Below are 20,750 nucleotides of genomic sequence, written 5' to 3'. Positions count from 1 at the left end.
TCTGGTTGCTCTTCAGTTGGCAGTATCTGCTTTAACAGTATTAGATGAAAGAAAGGGGTGTCTGAGGTAGCATGAGGGGTTTCTGCAGTGTCGCTCTCTTGGAACGTCTGATGCTCTTTTTCATGGCTGTGAGTGGAAAACAGCTCTTTGGCTGATGTTCTCCTCTCCTCTCTTGCACCCTGTTTCCCTTGGAGAACCTGGCTTGGTTTGTCATTAAACCTTGATTAAAGGTATGGTTTTTGTACATACACAATTCACCTAGATGGTGGAAGTTGAGAATATCACATCATTTTCTCCCAAAAATAAACTTCTCTGATTCCCATCTACTGGGCAGATCATACTACTTCAGCCACAGTTTGATGTCTTCGTGCAAATACTACATTCAGAGTTTCCATATCTTTGTTTTTCCTCTGCAGGGGCTGTCATCAGTCACAAAGAACAATGGACTGCTCAACATCACCTTTAAATATGACAGTAAGTTGAAAATCTGCACTATATTCACAGAAATCAAGGCCTCCATCACAACTGTCAATATATAGCAACATGTGTCTTAAAATGGCTCTAAGAATGGCATAAGCAAAATAATGTCAAAATATTGACATAATTTTAAAATCTAGAAAATTTGTGTCTGCTGGGTCTGGTAGATGTTCTCCTTCTGTGTCTCACTGATAATGAAACTATCTAACAATTTGTAGTAGTTTCTCTTTCAGGTTGGCCTGAAATACATAATTTGCCCAGTATTTGACTGGAACATTATAGAAAATTATTTTATTCTGTGAAAAATATAGTCACTGTACACACAAGGACATAGGAAAGGATTATTTTGAGCTTTCTGCAGCTTTTCTCTGATGTGTAATTTTGGGTGAAAATGGCATCATGTGTGTCTCGAGGTAGAAAATGTGTTAGTTTGTATTTGTATACAGGTAATATATTAAAAAATAGTCTTTTCAAGGATGAATATTGAATATGAAGATTGAATAGCTTCTTTTCATTTGGTTGAATCAGTGGGAACCTGTCATTAGCTACAGGCCCAGGCCAATGGAGCACTGCTGTCTGCATTTGCTGTGCAGAGAGGTGGTGCAGAACTGCAGCAGCTGTGCTGGGGTGTGCAGCTAAACGGAGATAAAGTCATCTCTGGCATAGTAACAGTGCTAAACAGCTTGGGCAGTGATACTTCAGATCTCTTCAAGCATCTGCTAAATGGCTCCATCTTATTGTTGGGGATTATTTTAGATGTTTCATCATCTTTGCTGTCTAGTTGTCAAAGCAGGACTGCTAACTACATAAAGAATTTATCCTTATGTGGGCAGCTAGTGGCCATCATGTATAAACTCAGCGTACAGACAAGACAAGGTTCTAATTTACATTAAAACAGTGTTTGTTTTAATGCCAGTGCAAGTCATAGGTGTTTTTCTGCCTACCCAAAGAAGTTACCTCAGATGCAGAAAGTAGGTAAAGTTTCATCATTGAGAGCATGCATCAGGAAATCTAACAATAGTGATTTGTTTCATTCTGATAATCCTTTTGCTCCTCTATTTTATGTTAATTTCTGAATTTGCAATCCTTCACTGTGATTTTTTAAAATCTAATTTGATCTTAATACTTAAAATGATCAAAATTTCAGTGTGTCAGATTGTATAAGATGTAAGTGTCACTACAGAAAAAGTTGGTTTTTTTTTTTAAATCTACATAACAAAAACTAGGTTATGGTACCAGTCAGAACAGGGATCCCCACGTTTAGTTAACACAGTGAGTCTGTTTAAATCCCAGTATGTGTCATGTTTTTTCCATTAATTCTGGCACTAGAAACTGTGTTTAACCAATGAGAAGTATTAATTCACAATTCTGCTGGCACATTCTGTGCTTCCTGGACAAAGGAGTTATTTGAGTTCTGCAGGACTAGGAATAGAGTTTGCTGATATGAAGACTAAAGAGCTCACATGGTATGGAAATACGTGTTTACCTTTTATAAGCCAGCACAAAAGAGAAATTGGCTTGCTGGCTCTGGTTTAAAGGGTCTTATTTTGCCACTGAGCAACTCTAGGAAAGTGTTTTATGATGCTAAATTAGTTGGTTAGATTATTTATTCAGGTGAAAAGAAATGTTTGTATTTTTAGTATGTCACTTGTATTCAAGTAAAAGACGTGGTTTCCTAAAAAGTGTGATTTTTCCATGCTGTTTTCTTCCTAAAACTGTTGTTCTTTATAACTGTGAATCAGTAACTTGCAGTAAAACTTCAGGCATTTGTGCTATATTCCATTTTGGCAAATTGTCCTTTGACCATAAAATTCTGGTAACCAGGATCCAAAATCTTGGGCTTGCTATTAATTAGATCCAGACCTAGCAAAAACCAGTTACTTCAAACTTTCCATTGAAAGAGATCCTCTATTCTCCTAGGAGGAAGTTCATGCTGTCCCTGAGTTCCCTCATAGCAACTGAGCTCTACAAACAGTGGAGTCAGTACCAAGCACCAGCTTTTGTAAAGGGCAGCGTTGTAGTGTTCTATTCTTATGTCTGTGACAGTTATAGAAAAGACCCCTTGCCATGGTTATTCATAATAAAAAGCTATTTTCTAAATCTCCTTTACAGTTAATAATTTTTCTTTCCTTGCCCTTAAGATCACACCTCTGAATTAAATTCAAATTTCCTGTACTGGCGTATCATAGCACTTGATTTTTCATGTTTCCTTTCTACAAGCTCTCTATAGATGAATATATAGCATATAAATGATCTCATTTTTTTTTTAAATTAATCATCAGTCAGTAGTATACAACCTACTGATCAATTTCTTCTGCATTTTGTTCGTTTCACTAGTTCAGAAACAGAATGTTTGTTTTTGCACACCCATCTCCATGTATGCTGTGCTCCAGAACTAGTGAATTCCCTGCCTGCTACTTCTCTTCCTGCCACAAAATATGAGCCTAAATACTGTAAAGTTTTAAAAGGAATAAAATTTGGAGTTGTTTTCTTCTTTTAAAAAGAACAAGTTCAACAACAAACTCAGGAATCTTTTGTTTATAGTTTGTTTTCTCGATGAAAGCTAAAGCCGTGGCACCATAGTTTTAGGGAATAAACTGTATTTTGTGAGGATAGCAAAATAAATCCAGTCCTGAGTGAAGCCAGTGGCAGTTAAGTGGTCCCTAGGGATGTGGTGCAGAACGGAAGGCAGAGAGGAGATGGATGTAAGCAGCAGGTTCGCTGTGGTCAGGATCAAGCAGGATCGTGGTTAAAAGCACTTCTTGAGCACTTCTCAAGTTCTCATGGTTTATTGTTCTCAGATGTGCCTGATCATTGACCAGCATCCTCTTGCTTTGAGCACTGTACATGAACAAAATTAATGTCAGTCTTCATGGTATTTTGAACAGCTACAAGGAAAAGTTGTTCTCTTTTGGGAACCCCAGTACATGTGATGTGGGACAGGTTACACTGGTGGTATAAACTGGTAACACCCTTGGGAGTCCTGTGAACTCTGGGTTGGCAACAGTGAAGGTGGTTGTGCTCAGTGATTTGTGAGGTTTTGTGGGGTTTTGGGTCTTGAGACAAAAACTTCATCTACATTTGCAGTGTAGTCCTTGTAGAAAATAATGCACTGGTAATTTACTTTGTTCAGTCTTGAAGACATGTTAGGAAATTTATGTCAGCTAGAATGTTTTCCTAAAGTGTTCATTTGTCCATATTTTAGACTGCACTCCTTACCTGAGTTCAGTGGGAAGACACATGATTGGAGATGTGCAGAATATCACTATCAGTCAGTTTGCATGCCAGGAGCAGGTGGCTGTGGTGATCCTTTGGACAGCAAATGCCATTGGTAAGTTCTAGAGGGAAAAGGACTCATTGATCATGGGTTTGGTAATAACTTCATGCTCAGAGGTATTAAATCAAATAATTAAATTATGCTTGGAATCATTGATGCAAACTGCCTAAGAAAGGAATTCTTAACACCTTTGCAAAGATCCTTTTTTTTTTCTCGTTTGCTTCAAAAACACCCTTAAAACTAGGATGTTCTCTGCAGTCATACACTGCTTTTTACTATCCCAGCTTAGTGAATTCCTGCTCTTCAGAACTGTGAAACTATCCCTGGTTTCATTTTCTGCCCTAAGGCTTTGGTACATTTCAGTGGCATTGATTGAGTTTAGTTCCTGATACACTTAAAGGTTCTTTAGGATGCAGATTGTCTTACAGCTGGAAGCCATTGTCTAATCACAGCTATACAGACTTCAATGTGTTTCCTTGCCAGGTCTGGTGGTTTGGAGTATTCCTCAATTACTTCAATGTCACTGGAAGTACCTTGTTGCCCACTAGAGCAGTAGTGTCCAAAACTGAGGATGTGCAGAAATCCATTTCCACTGAGAAACTTGTTTCTGGGCTTTAAAAGAACATGTGAAAATGCCACTGAATTCTGCAGGACTGTGCAGTTGAAGGCATTTGGTAATCCTCAGCTCCAGACTGGGTGAATCAAACATCCATGAGAAACAAAGCCTGGTGTTCTTCCTTGTGATCACCAGAGGTAAATCCTTTGGAGAGCTTGAGGACAGAACTGCAGTTCAGGAATCTTGGGTAACCTGGGAACTGGGCACTTTCAGGGTCTTTGTGTAAGGACAAATGGTGCTTTTGTTCCATGAATGCTAAGAACACATTTGGCAACACTTTATCTTCTACAAAATTATGAAGCATTAATCAAAACACACAAACCTGTGAAAACCAGTGAACCAGAGGAGGTGGTGGAAAATGATACATTTGGAATTTTAGTTTTTGGGCTGACAAGCACAGCATAAACTGAAAATGAGTCCATTTTGATTTATGTAGCAATTAGCTTATAAAAGCTGTGACTGTGTCATTGATAAATATGTGTAATGCTGTTGAAGAGATGCAATCAGCTGGAGCAGTGCAAGTTAAAGAGCTGTGCAGTGCCTTTGATACCTGAGCCACAAAACTGTCACAGGGTAACCTGGCATTTTCCTGGGATAGTCACATCACTGTGACTCAGTTTAGTCATATCATGTAGTAATTCTGTGATGAGAACATTGTAAAGACACTGTGCTAAGTTGCAGTAGAGTAACTTGAACAAAATGGGTGTAGTTCTGGCAGCAGTTATGAATAACTGGAAGTATACATGCACTGGAATAAATTCCATTCCATTTAAGTCAAGTTTTCTGTTAGCCCTTACTGTACTAGAACTAAAGAAGTTGTAACAATTGTTACCATTTTAATCTGGTAGTCTCAGAGATGATAATAAAAGTTATAAAGGACTATTTCTATAATTTGCCAGCAAAATGTTATATTTGATTGTTAAAGTGGAAATATGAAGTTGCTATGAAGTATTTCTGAAGGTGAAGAAGGTACTGATAACTAAGATTGCAGTGGTAATTTGGAAGCCCCTGATGAGACATGGGCCCCTCTGTTCCAAGTGTTTTACAAGTATGCAGTGATTGTAGCCTTGGCCAAAGACTGCATTCTAGATAGGCAAGATGGAATATGCAAACTGACATACAGCCACAGGTATTAAATACAAACATATTTCATATGACTGGTAAATTTTATTCTTATGACTGATCAGTTTTATTCTTAAAGATAAATGAAATTTATTCAAATTGCATTAAATACCACACGATGCATTTTGAAATATTAACCTTCTGTTTAAATGCCCTGCTGTTTGTAGGGATTGAATACCTGAAGGGATTTCGAGTAATTCTTGAGGAGTTAAAGTCAGAGGGAAGACAATGCCAGCAGATGGTTTTAAAAGATCCAAAGCAGCTCAGCCCCAGTTTTAAACGAACAGTAAGTGCTTTGCTTCAAGAAAAGTTTCAGTGCTGTTTGACTGTGAGTGGTCTTGAAGGTGTTTATCATCCTAGAATGGTTTGGGTCATTAAAGGTCATCCAGTTCCACGCCCTGCCATGGGCAGGGACAGCTCCCACTGTCCCAGGGTGCTCCAAGCCCCATCCAGCCTGGCCTGGACACTTGGAGGGATGGGGCATTCACAGCTTCTCTGGGCAAGCTGTGCCAGGGCCTCTCTTCCTTCACCCTGGAGAATTTCTTCCCAGTATCTAATCTAACCCTTCCCCCTGTCAGTTTGAAGCCATTCCCTCTTGTCCTATTGCTCCTTGTAAAAGAGTTGGTTGGTTGCCAAAAGTATTACTGGTGAAATTAATGATAATTGTTGCTTTAGAGACAGATCTTTTTCCTTTTGATAGAAACTTTCCTGAAGCTGGGAACTGCCATTTGGTACATGGAGTACAAATGCACATCTGTAATAGTCTACATCCAACTGTGGATTGAGATTCCTTGTGTCAGTTTGGAATAGAGGAGTAGAGAAAGGATTCTTAATATATTAATTTCAGCCTTTGATTGCAAAATTGTGGGCTTGTTTTGAAAAATACTTTCAGCTATGATTGTTGATTTTAAAATATGTGCAATCTTGTCTTTTTTGTAGGGAATGGAGTCCCAGCCCTTTGTAAACTTGAAGTTTGAAACAGATTACTTTGTAAAGATTGTTCCTTTTCCTTCCATTAAAAATGAAAGTAATTATCACCCATTTTTCTTCAGAACTAGATGTAAGTATTGCACATAATATGGTGTTGCATATACTGTAGTGTTGCATTTTGTATAGTATTGCCTATCATCTCTTCAGTGTGCCACCCCTCCCCTCAATGTTTTGGTTTTCCCAACAAAGAAATGTAGTGGGTGATGATTTTGGGTTAAGTAGTTACTGACACTGTTGTGGAAGGAAGATCTGGGTGTTGAGCAGAAGGAATTTGCATGCCATAGATAAATCTGTGGTGTGTGATCATAGGTGTCAGGTAGGCCTGAGATTATCTCAGGTTTGCCTGGAGCAGGATTGTTCCTGTGGTTCTCAGGTAACTCTTGAAGATGGTTTGCTCCTCTCTGGACATTGTGAAGAAGGGCAGGTTGTTTTTTGCCTTTGAGATTATAATTTAAAACAGCTATCCAAAGAGAGATGTAGAGAAGGACATCTAAAATTAGATAGCAGCACATCAATTTGAATTTCTGCAATTACTGAGCAATTCTCTTTGGAGGTGGAGAGAAGAAATTTGAATAAGTTCCTCAGTGCTCACACAGCATGGTGAGAAACTGCAAGTACCCTTTGGGGTGAGCTGTTGATATTTGTCCTGCTAATGGGTTTTTTTCTCTATAAAACTTGCTTAAGGTATTTTCAAGCCTGTCTGTTAACGCTGTACCATTGGTAGTAGTGCTCAGCATACTTTCTTATTCTGAGTAAATACATTTAAGACTAGTTTTAACTTCCTCTCCTGATGTGCCGTGCCTGGTGTTATCCCTTTTGTCTCACTAAGAAATGTGATTTTCAAATGAATGGATCTCTGTTTCTCATATAAAGATGAGAAGGGACTTGAAATCATAACAAAGGAGTTATGTTTGTAAAATGCATTTAGTCCAGGCATATTAGAGTCTGGGAAAGAAGTGAGAGTTCTCAAAATTATGAACTCCCTACTTTGGCCCTTGTTCTTTCTCTGTTCAAATAGCACAGCAGTTTGATACTGTTTAATTAATATTTTTTCTGTATATTTGTAGCATGTGAATTGTTGCTACAGCCAGAAAACCTTGTCTGCAAACCTTGTAAGTAAAATATAATATTTCTATATATTAATCTTTTAAAAAGTGTCTGTACTTGAAGAGTCATTTTGCAATTCATGAATATCTCCTCTGACAGACTGGAAGCCAAGGAATGTGAATGTTACCCAGCAAGGTTTTAACATGCAAGTGTCCTTTGATCATGCACCTCACAACTTTGGGTTTAGGTACTACTTTCTTCACTACAAACTGAAGCATGAAGGACTGTTTAAGCAAAAGACCTGCAGGCAGGTACGTGGCTGAGTTTTGCAGCTCTTAAAAACACACCACCTATTAACATGAGGTGTTCTAAGGTCTTACAGAAACTTAAAAAACTTAATATAAAATAGTATCAGTTTTAAAATGGTAAAACTATTTGGAGCTGTTTCTGTAGGTAACAATTGTGCTGTGATGGCACTCATCAGTCACAGCCAGGCTTGGGGACTCCACTGGGCCTGGATAACACAAGTCAGTTCTGCAGGCAGACAATTGTATCAGTGAATGGGCAGACTTAGTTCTGCTGGTCTAAGGTGTGTTAATACAAGGGTGCACTGCCTATTTCTAAATCAATGTGAATTCTTTATTATGTTTTCAAAGTATGTGAATTGCTTGCAAAGTATTCTTTCTTTATGTAGGAGCAGAACACAGACACTACAAGTTGTGTTCTTCAGAATGTGTCTCCAGGAGATTATATCATTGAGGTAACATTTCTGTACAACACCTAAGGGAATATGTTAAAGGGAAAACAGAATAAAATTAAAATATTTCAAATCACACTGGTAGAATTGAGCTTCAGGTATCCCTACTGAGGTAACTTGGGCAAGTAAATTTTCTAGAATGATGCCTTTTTTGGGCTTACCTAGAAACAGAGGCCAGACAAAGTTGGAAGAATAAAAACAGAGATATTTAATGAAGGTCCTCTGGTATATTAAGGGCAGATGAAGCCTTCGCCAGGGCGCTACACCCAAAATGGATAATGGTCAGGAGTTTTTTCAGACAGATATAAGTTTGGTCCATTTGCATATCAGGGGTTAATCCTCCAGACTACAGCTTCAGGTAATGAAGTCAAATTCCCCAAGTTTGCACCCCCCCAATTCACTTTTGTTTATACTTTTCAGGGCCCGATGCTGTAGGGTGTCTTGGAACACAGGCCCAGAGGGATTGTTTGTCTAACCAAAATGTGAGGACAGTTAACTAGCACTTTACGTGGAGTTTAGAGTTATGCACTAATGTGGTACAGGATTTGAAAAATACAAAGGCTAGAATCTCAAGGCATCAGAATGCTCTTGACCTTGCCATAGCTTTGCTTCCATGAGTGCACAGCACTTTGTGCCTTAAACTGAAATTGTGGGCCTGCATAATACCTGGACTTTGATTTTTATTTTTTTTAATTGGAATTCTCCTTCTTGGTCAATTTTTATTAGACTAGTTTGTGCTGCTCTTTAGTTCTAACTATTTGAACAGTACCTTTCTTCACATTTGGTCATAAAAGCTGTTACAGTTATTTTCATATTGCAGAAAATAAAATTAATCTTTTACTTTTCCAAGCTGGTTGATGACACTAATACAACAAGGAAAACGATGCACTATGCACTAAAACCAGGTATGAATTCTGTTTTTTAAACAATATACTATATTTACTGTACTAATTTAGATTCAGTTTTAATTATGTTGGAAATAAATCTCTGTTTGACCTTTGTCTGTTTGCCATAATCTAGATTATTGAGATAATTGTGCTGTGCTTCTTTGACCAAATGAAAAAAGAGTAGAGATGCACACTTGAGCATACACACGTGCATCTCTGTACGTTTATATTTAGTGGAGTTTGAATCAATCCATCACTGGAAATCTTTGTGGAAAAGTGGCTTTTGTTGTATATGTGGATATGAGGGATGATAACCTTAACTGCATACAACAGAGAGTGCAATAGTGTGGAAATACTGCAATGAAACTGTGGGAGCAGCCTGAACACATCACCTGTGTCCTTCAGCCCTGGTACCAAACCCAGCAGTCTGGAGAGCCTGTCAGGTGAATGCTTCACATGCCTCTGGGTCAGACCTGGTTTTGAGAAGCTAAACAGGGATTTCAGAGTGCAACTGCACCTCAAAACAGCCACGGATGCAGGCAGTGGATAAAATGCACTGAATCCTAATGCACATTGCTCAGGGTGATGTCTGCAGCAAGGCAGTTCTTTCTAAGGGGCAGGTTCAGCACCCTGGAACCAAAACATGTCAGGTCTAAATGACCACTGCAAATCTCATCCAAACTATTTGCCACAGGGCTGTTCTCCTGGGGCTGGTGTGAGTTGCAGCTCTTGTTACTGATGAGAGTCACTCTGATGCTGTGGCAGTGGGGCAACCACCGTAAAACCTAATTTGAAGTGGAGAACATGATATTTGAGCATATTTGATATCCTGTATCTTGGACAATTACCTGATAATAGAGTACTGCAGCAGTTTTGCATTGCCAGTGTGAAGATTTGTTTGGATAATTGTAGTGCAGCTGATTTGCATGTGGCTAATTGTGCTTTCTTTTGCAAGTGCACTCCCCGTGGGCTGGCCCCATCAGAGCCATTGCCATCACAGTGCCCTTGGTTGTCATCTCTGCCTTTGCCACGCTCTTCACCGTGATGTGCCGCAAGAAACAGCAAGGTGGGGGCCTGCACTCAGTGCAGTGCCACTGACAGATACACTTGTGTAGCCAAAACAGTCCTCACTGATAGGCTGACTCCAGAAACACCTTTATCTGAAAAGCTTGCTTTTCTATTTCTCTGTCCTTCCTCCCCTCAGCTTTTTGTGTGCTGAAACTTGTAGCAAATTTTTAATCGGTGCTTGATGGAAATTGGTTGCCTAGACAGTATTGTATCACAGATCAAGACTTCACTGTAGAAAGGAGACAACAAAAGCAATATTGGAAAATACTTTTTATTTCGTGTTACTTTTTCTTTGAGAAAGTACCATGTGACCATGTAGATTACAAACAGATTTGTAAATGGGTATGTTTTAAACATTCCCTTATTTTACTCAGAAATATCTAATTCATATTTATTTTAAATCAGAAGGAAAGTAAAACCGTGTGATGCCAATACAATTTACAGTGCTGTCTGGAATCCTATCTACAGCTGCTATTCCAGATTTGCTCACTTTCCTGGAAGTTGCCTTTACCTTTCATTCTAAGCCATCTTCTTAAATTTACTATGAGCCCTGCTTGCAGATGTTTTTAGATTCCATTCCTCCTTGCTGACTTCTCTGTATCCAGGAGCTGGCAAGCAACACTTGATACATTTAAATGTTAAAAATACTTGGCTTTTTATATTGAATTTAAAGCATCATGTGGTTTCATGAACAATGGAAAAAGAGATTACTTCTCCAAACCTCACATATCTGTGTTATCCACCTGAATTTTGGCACTGAGATATACTGCAAGTGCTATATGCCAGCTGGGTTAAATCCTTTTACCTTCTGCTCTTCTGTAGTTATCCCCTTTGCTCACAGCTAGCACAGTTCCAACAAAAAACCCAGACAAATCACTGAGGATTTGTCTACAGAGGGAGTTGTTCCAGAATAGTTATTCCTGATGAATTGTTCTGAATCGAATCCCTGGATGGATATTTGTATTTTGAAATACTCATACTTTATTCCAAATTAGCTTAATCAGCTGTAGAACTAGATTGAATTAGTCTGGCATAAGGCCAGACTTTTATGCTCCAGCATAAAAGCATCTATGCAAGGAAATAAACACTAATAGCTATTTTGGTTTAAATTAATCATATCTTAATTCAAATTAATGTCAAATTAATGTCCAAATAGGCGTGTGTATATATTCACTAGAGAAATCTTGTAGGATATCCTGAAAGGGTCTGTGGACCTGGAGTTTAATATTCTTACTTGGCTTATGTTGTCGTTTGGGTTTTTTTAACAAGAGACTTTGTTAGACAGGAAACTCTTGAAGATGATACATCTTTTAGGCTTATATTGTTTGAACAGAGATGTGAAGACTGTTGAGATTGAATAAAGGTGAAACAACTTCTTCTATCTATAAAATAAATCTTCCTTGTGTTTTCTGAGTTGGGCAGAAATAACTGCACGTTTAACTTTGAGAGTGTATTCCACATGCAGCTGGATAAATAGAGTGTGTACAACTTTTCTTTTTCAGGATGGAAAGGAGAGGAAAATATTTAGGAAAAAACCCAAACGTTACTGTATGCATTAGTAAAAAGCCTACAAATGCAATAAAAACTCAAAACAAAATCAAGCTTTATAGTGTGAATTCTCTTTTCTCTTGCACTTTAGAAAATATATATTCCCATCTGGATGAGGAGAGCTCAGAATCTTCAGCATATGCTGCAGGTCTCCATGTGGAAAGGCTTCGACCCCGGCCAAAAGTGTTCATCTGCTATTCCAGCAAAGACTGCCAGAAACACATTAATGTCATCCAGTGCTTTGCTTATTTTCTTCAGGACTTTTGTGGCTGTGAGGTAAACTCAGCATTTCATATGTAAACAACTTTTCCTTAATTGAAACAGCACTCCCAAAATGCTGTGCTTGAGAAGTCGGTATTTCAGTCACTCCTTTCCACAGAGATAACTTCTGTTATTTTTCTAAATTTAGGCTGTATGAATTTTCTTTACTTGGGGAAATGAAGAGATCTTATCCAGTGTAAAAAAACCAAAACAACCCAAACCAACAGAATAGTGGAAGATCATGATTTCAGTACTTTCATTCAGCTATGTTTAGCTTGCTTTGAATTAAGTGCTTTTTCTGTTCAGTAGGCCTTACATCTTTATAGTCAGCAACCACAAAGAGGTATTGTTACCTACCTGATATACTTTGGTGTTCCTTTAGTGAAATTTAAAAGAAGTTGAATCTATCAAGACTTCTGCTCATAGAGCAAATAGTGCATTATTAGGATTACTGGTTGACAGCATGTCCTTACTAATTCATTTTTATTTTTTATTTCCCTTCTGTTCCATTAATACTGTGAAATCAGCAGCTCTTTTTTTCCCTTGTTTTTGTTTGAATGGTATGAGAGAGACATTTCAATTGCTACTTTGAATGAGCAGGCCTAGAATCTCATACTGCTGTCTGAAATGGAATCAATATGTGACCAGTTTTTCACTTTTCAGCTGGAAAAGGCAGGACAGTTGCTGGACTCTTTGTGCTGCATTTTCCCCCCACCCCCAGGATGTGACTGGGCTGAGCTGGAGCTGGGTTTCATTACAGCAACTCTGCTCTCTGGTGACCAAACACAGAAACACAGCTGAGGCCTCGTGCTTGCTGGGGATGCTCACAGCTTTTTCATCTGCTTAAAATAGTTCAGGATAAACTATTTTATAACTAACTTACTTGAAACCCCTTTTAGAGATGTACAATTGGGTTTATATACATAAAACTTAATCAGATTTTTTTCCCCCTTTTTAGGTGGCTTTAGATTTGTGGGAAGATCTGAAAAGCTGTAAAGAAGATCAGAAGGAGTGGCTTATTAAAAAAATAAATGAGTCACAGTTTATCATCATTGTGTGTTCCAAAGGAATGAAATACTTTGTGGAAAAAAAGAACTGGAAGCACAGAGGAGTAGCCCAAGATGCAGGAAAAGGAGAACCCTTTCTCTTTGCTGTGTTGACTGTGGCAGAGAAGCTTCGTCAGGCCAAGCAGAACTCAGCTGACCTCTGCAAGTTCATTGCAGTTTACTTTGATTACTCCTGTGAGGGAGACATCCCTGCCATTCTGGATCTGAGCACAAAATACAAACTCATGGACAATCTGCCCCAGCTCTATTCACACTTACACTCCAGAGATCTCAGTGTGCAGGATCCAGAGGGGTTTCCTGTTAACATCAGTAAAAGGAATTATTTCAGGAGCAAATCTGGGAGGTCCCTTTATGTTGCTATTTGCAACATGCATCAGTTCATTGATCAGGAACCAGATTGGTTTGAGAAACAATTCATTCCCTTCCCTCCACCTTCTTTACACTACTCAGAGCCTGTCATGGAAAAATTTGATTCAGGCTTGGTTTTAAATGACTTGGTGAATAAACAGGTGATGGATGGTGATTTTTACCTGAAAACAGATCTAAACATTTCAGTGGGGAATTCAGACTCCCACTGTATCATTCAGCACTTAAACCTTGGAGAAGATATAGAAACTCAGGACATTCAAGGTGGTGGCAGCTCTGTCCTTCAGCCATTGCTACATGTTGTTAAAGCTGCAAATCTGAAAGACATGCCTCGAGATTCTGGGATCTATGATTCATCTGTCCCTTCATCTGAATTATCTTTACCTTTAATGGAAGGACTATTGACAGACCAAATGGAAACATCTTCCATTACAGGAAGTGTTTCTTCATCATCAGGTTTAGGTAAGACACAGCAGTGTATCCAAACTCACATTCAGTTATTGTGCATATTTCTGCCATCTCCAAAGAGGTAAGATAATATGTGAGGAGCCATATAAAAGGTTACAGAGAAAGGTGAACATTGTATAAAGATGGTAAAAATAAACACAAAATTTAAAATATTTAAAAATCTAAAATAAAAATAATATATAAAATAAAAATATAAAAATAAAAAATAAAAATAGGAAGAGTAACTTTGGAAAATTTTTTTTTTCCTAAACTTACAGTGTGTGGAGGAAATCTTAGCTAGGTAAGATTTCACTAAAATTCTATTAATAAGTCACTGCTCATTAATTGACCTATTCTTGGAGAGACAGCTTCTTCTTCCAGGGACCCCTTGGCAGCTGGGATTTCAGCTGACAGCTGTGTGCTTGTAATCAAGAGGGTGGTATGGTGAAACATTCTCACAGACAGCCATAAATCTAAACCTGGCATCCTGTTTGGCTCCAGCACATACTGGATCCTTTAGGGGTATCCTCTGTACTGTGCTTAACTCAAGTTTCAGAATGACATCAGGCTTTTCACCAGATACAGGGCTGGGGAATGAACAAATGCCTTTCAATGGAGTAATTTAAATGCTTGGAAGACACTCTCCAGAACAGACACCCAGCTCAGATACCTTCAGTTAGAAGGTGTAAATTTTGCCTCAGGCCATATAAAAAAACTGATCTAACCTTACTAGTTACAGGATATTGAACTGGCATCACAACTATCTCAGTGTGGAATGTTCCAGCAATTGTATTGATATGATAAAAGTGCTCTGCTGAGATTTTCCTTTAGCAGCTACAACAGGTGAATATTGTATTTTGATGGTTGTATGCTGTTCTGCTTTCTAGAATCAGTGTTGACAGTGCATTTTCTAGACTTTTCTCTTGGGTAAATGAATTTTTTATTCTTATTTAGATATTTTATAACTAATGTTTGATGCCAGAATTATCTTGGAGGAAGAGAATACAAATGCTGATTTACAGATATGGCACCTATCAGTTAGATAGCCTATGTGACTGAATAGTTAAAATCTGAAAAAAACTTCAGGTAGAAAAAAATACAGATTTACTGTTTTAATTAATTAATTAAGCCACTACTACTCTCTTTTCAGAATTAAAACTATATATTTTTTACTTTCCTACCATCTTCTAACTTAGTCTTTTCTCACATTTGTGGGAAAAAAGTACAGATGATCACTGTAAAGGTTCTGGTGAAAGTAGGATGCTAGTTTAAAATGTACGGCCTCCCTGGAAGAATGCTTTCCCAGTGTGCCCCTCCTGATTCAAAGCTGAGCTGTCAGCTGGGTGTCCCAGCTGCAGGAGGCACGGAAGAAAGAGGCAGTCTTCCCAGTAATTAATTCTCAAGTCACATACCCCCTTGTTAACATGCTCCAGCTGTAGAGGTTAAACGTTAGAGCTCTTGCTGATAGAGTTGGATCTTTGCACTGATGTTCAAATGTCTCAAGAAACCACAATTTCTGCCATTTTCCCATTTACTGTCCTCATCCAGAAGCACCACCCTGACTGACTCTCCCCAAACCTCCCTCACCCAAACCACAGCCCTGATGAGGTACAGGTTACAAAGGAGACAGCACTGCAACTGACTCTAAAAGCATCATCTGCCTTTTACACTGCAACCCATTAAATTTCTTTTGTGTCCCAGATATACAAAATATTTACAGCCCTAATATTTATATGCATGCTAATGAGAGGAGTAAATAGAAATTTTAGCTTTTATTCTTGTTCTGAGACATAGACACATCCAAATTATTGCTCTGAATTCACCCTACATTTCAGTTTTTTACTTATTTTACCTGGTACTTGGTCAGAACAGATGTGAATAGCTCTGACATTTAGCATCTCAAAAGATCTTTCCTTTCTTCCTTTAAAGGCCAGTTTGATATAATCTTTTGAATAAAAATCATAAATCCCCTAACTTAGAATCCTTTCTATGTTTCAGTGCAGTTCCTGAGCAGACTACTGGTCTGCAAAGTAAAGAGTCTCAAATATTCATCATATTGGGCATCCTCAACTGAGTTTAAACCAGTTTAATTTTGATGAAGTACCAACAGCTAAACCTTTATTGGGTCCATTCACTAATGAAGTCTTCCCTAAGAAGTCCTGCTTGGGTAGAAAATCAGTGTTGTACCTCTAGATAACATTTTTCTGGGCATGATAGTTCAGCCTCAGGAGTGCAAGACAAGATGGTGCAGAGGCATTTCAGAAGTTTTCTTGGCATTGTTTCTGAAATATTGACTGAGTACAAAATCACTGTTTCAATTAATGAACTTCACTTTTTTTTTTCTTTTATAGGGGAAGAAGAACCTCCTGTAATGACTGCTACAAAGTTCTTAGTGCCTGGAATATGTAAAGCAGAACTTCATTGCCACATCCACACTGATGAACTGCAGGCGATTGCTCCTTTATAATACATTACAACATTGTTATGCATTGCCACTTTATCAACAGCCTCTGTTTGTGCTTTAACTACCACACTGTCTCAGCACCAAATCTACTTGAAGGAACAAACTGCCTCTGAAGAAGATCTGTTATTCCATTTTTTGTGGCCAGTAAACTTGAATCTGTTGGTATTTTTATAAAAACTCTTTCATAATTTGAGAAATGTAGCATGGAAAACCAGAAGTGCATACATTTAAAATAATTCCTGTTATAATTTAAATGTCATTATATTACACTGTTTACAGATGCTATAATCAAAATTTACTATTTTTTGCTAGGAATAACTTTGCAACTGGACATAAAATAGCTTGGAACATTAAGCCTTAGTAAATTTTGTAGTCCAGCCTCTAGTCCAGCTGATGTACTTGATGGCAGGAGCGTTGTAGTGAATAAGAACAGGATTTTTTTCTGAAGCAAGATAAAATGCCAAAGGTGACATTCTCCATCAGAAATTCTCGATCAGAAGAAATAATTTTCTTTTCAAAATGTTTGAGCTCTCTTCCTCAGCCTCCTTTTCCCAGATGCTAATGTGTGTCAGTATTTAATTCCAGTGCATGTCTCCCTCCCCTGCATTGATGTCTTGTGCCTCCTCTGCAGTCTGGCTGTGGTGACTCACAGACAGCCCCATTCTGAGGCTGAGGATCATTCTAGAATACACAAAAACACAGGTCCTCCATGTTCTGAATGATACCATGGAAACAAAGCTTCCTGTTTCTTCCTGAAGGGCTGATATAAGAATAAAGAGATGGGAGAAGGAAGACCATCCCTTATATTGAAGATATTCTAGGTCTGTTCAGCCAGGAGAGGAGTAAGCTTTATATGGGGGGTTCATCATTTGAGGACAGGTGCTACAAAACCACCTGGGCTAAAACAAGCCAAGACCAGCAGCTAACAGGCAGGAGTATTTTGTTTTGAGCCAAGCAGTGAACAGAAGCCAGTGAGTTATTTTGCAGTTTACACTCCTTATCATCACTTAGTGATTCAGATTGTGTGCTGTCACTAGTGTTATATTAAGGAAAAATGCAAGAACTACCATTGGCCATTTTTATCTGCTGAGACAGAGCAGGCATGTCCTGTTTCCTGCAGTGACCAGGTGGGTAAATCTTCATCCAAAATGTCCCTCCTGTTTCCCAGGAGCAACTCTTCTGAAATTAAATGCATCTCTGTAACTGCAATTCCAGGCACTACTACAGGAAGTGTGGGCACAGCAAATACCAAGGGACACCTCACCAATGTGCCTTTGCTCATTCTGGTCACAGAGTCAAATTCTGGCTCATTTAACCTGAATTCACATTCCACTAGCAGGAGGTTGCTTTAAAGAGAATTAAGGGAGAAATCAAATACCTCAAATATTCTCTTAGTTTTAATAGATGAGAATTAGACATTTTTAACTATTACATTTTATTATCCATTTTAATAGCATGAGATAGAACTATTAAGTGATGATTTTGGCTGAGTAGCTGTACAGCTCACGGGTTGTTTTCTTGGGTTGTTTTTGTTTTGTTTTGGGTTTCTTGTGTCAGTTTATATTTAATCATTGGAATTTCCAAACAAAGGACTCTTGAGATTGTTATCACAGATGAAGTAAGAAAGTGCTGTAACAATTATTTGTGTATAACAATTAATGGCAGAACTCTGACATGCTTTGCAATTGTAATATGGAATTCTGTGATCATTTGGATCAGCATGTGTTGGATCTGGAGGGCCTTGTCCAGTAATGAAATGTTCCTTTTTCTCTCTGCTTTCTGAATTTCAAAGAACACTACCTGGAAAACTTCAAAACTTGCAATATCTAAGTTTAGGTAATTTTACACACATAGTGAATCATCTGTGCCTTTGATATTTTTTTAAGGCTGTGCCTCTAGCCTTATTGAAGGCAAAATTCTTCATGTTTTCCCATTGCTTGAAGGTCACCCTAGGCAGCATCATTTAGAGGTAAATGCTCCTCCATAAATCCAGCTATGAGGGATATCCAGCTATGATTTGGTGCAATTCTTGTTATTTTACTGGAGAAAGGGTTTGGATTCAATAAGCCAAGGCAGAAAGGTGACACAACCTGTGTGCTGAAGATCTGCTGTGCATAGAAATCCAAAGCTGCACAGCATGAGAGGAGGAGGAGGCAATTTCTTAGCAGTGAGCAGGTGAAGGTAATGCTGCTCCCATCCATGGGAAGTCCCAGCTCACTTACTGTTATTTAATGCTGGGCTAAAGATTGGGAAGATTTCCTTGTTCCATTAAATATAGTGGCTGAATCAGTATTACAAAATGAAATGAAATTAAGTTTTCATTTTAAGCTCTAAGAAAGCTGACTGTTAAAAAGGGATGAAGGCAGTTGCACAAAGAATTGCTTGTCATTAATGAGTTTATTTGTTCAAAATTTGCTGTACAATCTTGCAAAACTTACTTGTTAATTATGAAAAGTCTATGCAGATGACAGTCTCATCTAGGGGTGGGAGGGAAGAAAAATTCCTTTATTCCTTCTTAGCTTAAGGTGGAAGCAGCATATTTTATGTACTCAGAAGAAAGACAATATAATTAAGTGAAAATATAGATTAGGATGGCCCACACCTCAAGTTTACAAAAGCAAGAGAAGTAATACTTCAACTTAGTATAGCTTTTTTATAAGCCACAGTTCCTAAAACAGTTAGATACTGAGATGCTGGAAGGACATAGTACTGAATTGGCAAGTACTATGCTGGGAATAGCAGCAGCAAAAATCCTTGTAAGAATGATTTTTTTAAAGATATGTTAATACACATACTAGAGGTTAGCTTACTACTGTTTTCAAGCATTAGCAAATTCTAAACATCATGGTAATGGTGAAAGGATCCCTTGAATTTCTGCTACACTCAAGTGTGTGGACATTGGATATTTCATAGTGTATTTTCTGGGAGGGTGAAGAAGCATTGGAAAGCTGAAGGCTCAAGATGTGCCAGTATGTTCAGTGTGTTCAGCATTCTGAATGGGAGTACAGTTGTTGCCATAATTCATTCCTGTCCATGGATACATCAACTGTTGAAAATAGAATGCACCTGACATTTTCAGAAACAATGTTTTGTTATACTTTAATTTAGAAGTTAGATACCAAAATAAAATATTTTTGTGTCATTTCATTCATTGGGCTTTTCTTATACTATTAAAAAAAAGAAGGCTTAAAAGTGCAATGGTTTTATCCTGCACACTTTGAGTGCAGTTCCACACAACACACAAGCAGCCAGACCTGCTAGCTGCTGTTCATGCCCTGCAGCTGGGAGGGAAGCAGCTGCTTTGATGGGTCTTTGTCATAGTCAAGCAACTCTCAGAAATGTTAACTTCTAAAACTTCTGTATGGGATGGATGGGGTCAGATTTTATTTTTTAATAAAATTGCATTAATATGATTTTATGTAATTTTTTCCTGGTTATTCTGCGTGCCAGGTGAAACCTATCCACATCCACAAAACTGTAATAACTTGGATTAACTTTGTCAAAGAGGATGTTATAAATACTTAAGATTTATATGTGGGGTTTTTTTCATCCAGCTGATTTCAAAGCACTGTTCCAGTCAGTGAACCCTGCAAACTGTAATTTTAGGGGTAAGCCTTGAAACCACTCTGATTCCTTTTGTTGCTCGGGTAAATGAAGGGGATCTAGTTACATAATGTTGGATATAATGTTGGATATTGTAGATACACAGTTTGTGGTAATTGGCAGTGGGGCTGAGCCCCATCATCCCCAGTGGGCACAGCTGTGAGCAGCAGGTGAGCAGCACTGACAGCAATGAGCCATGGAGTGCCCAGGGGCACTGCCCAACCACCAAAGGGAGCAGAGGGCACACAGGTGCAGGGCATCAACAGGAGGGGATAAAAGGCTGGGCTGAAGAACAAGAGGGGCAGACCCCTGCAGCCTCCTGAAGTGATGTTACTCTGCATGGGCAGATGCCTGAAGCCTTCTGATGAGGTGAGGTGTGACTGTGTATGGATGGATGCTTAAAGCCTTCTGAAATTGTGTGGTAATACTCTGTGCATTGTGGCTCTCTCAACTGTCGCATATAATAATTTGTAATATAATAGGCTTCATAGTTATAATAGTAAAAATCCATGCAAGAAGAAGACAACATGTGGAGAAATTTCTTCATCAGGTAATAAAAATACATAAAGTTGTAATGAAGGCTAATTTACAAAAATCAAACTTTTTTCCAGGTTCTCTGGTAGGGTCACAGGCCTTGGCAATAGGTGGTAGGTTGAACTAGCATGAGTGAGTGTATGGAATGCTGTCCTGTTGGGTTGCTGATTTAGTTGGAATTCTTAACTATTGAGTTGCTACTGGTGTGCAAAAAAGATC

At 38.4% G+C, this 20,750-nt stretch overlaps 1 protein-coding gene across 1 annotated transcript in view; it reads left to right on the top strand.

Moving 5' to 3' along the window:
- IL17RD (interleukin 17 receptor D) overlaps positions 1 to 19,541 on the top strand; it is a 41,830-nt gene extending 22,289 nt beyond the window's left edge. The window contains exons 2-13 of the mRNA XM_036391302.2: positions 417 to 474; positions 3,683 to 3,808; positions 5,660 to 5,778; positions 6,432 to 6,552; positions 7,550 to 7,594; positions 7,689 to 7,840; positions 8,224 to 8,289; positions 9,137 to 9,191; positions 10,129 to 10,239; positions 11,881 to 12,065; positions 13,009 to 13,945; positions 16,282 to 19,541. Of these exons, the coding sequence (XP_036247195.1) occupies positions 3,718 to 3,808; positions 5,660 to 5,778; positions 6,432 to 6,552; positions 7,550 to 7,594; positions 7,689 to 7,840; positions 8,224 to 8,289; positions 9,137 to 9,191; positions 10,129 to 10,239; positions 11,881 to 12,065; positions 13,009 to 13,945; positions 16,282 to 16,397 (1,998 nt within the window). The 5' untranslated portion in view covers positions 417 to 474; positions 3,683 to 3,717 and the 3' untranslated portion in view covers positions 16,398 to 19,541. The remainder of the gene's footprint in view (positions 1 to 416; positions 475 to 3,682; positions 3,809 to 5,659; positions 5,779 to 6,431; positions 6,553 to 7,549; positions 7,595 to 7,688; positions 7,841 to 8,223; positions 8,290 to 9,136; positions 9,192 to 10,128; positions 10,240 to 11,880; positions 12,066 to 13,008; positions 13,946 to 16,281) is intronic.
- The last annotated feature ends 1,209 nt before the right edge of the window (positions 19,542 to 20,750 follow it).

Source organism: Molothrus ater, chromosome 11, assembly GCF_012460135.2.
Source record: "Molothrus ater isolate BHLD 08-10-18 breed brown headed cowbird chromosome 11, BPBGC_Mater_1.1, whole genome shotgun sequence".
Lineage (NCBI taxonomy): Eukaryota > Metazoa > Chordata > Aves > Passeriformes > Icteridae > Molothrus > Molothrus ater.
This window is presented reverse-complemented; position numbering and strand designations above follow the sequence as displayed.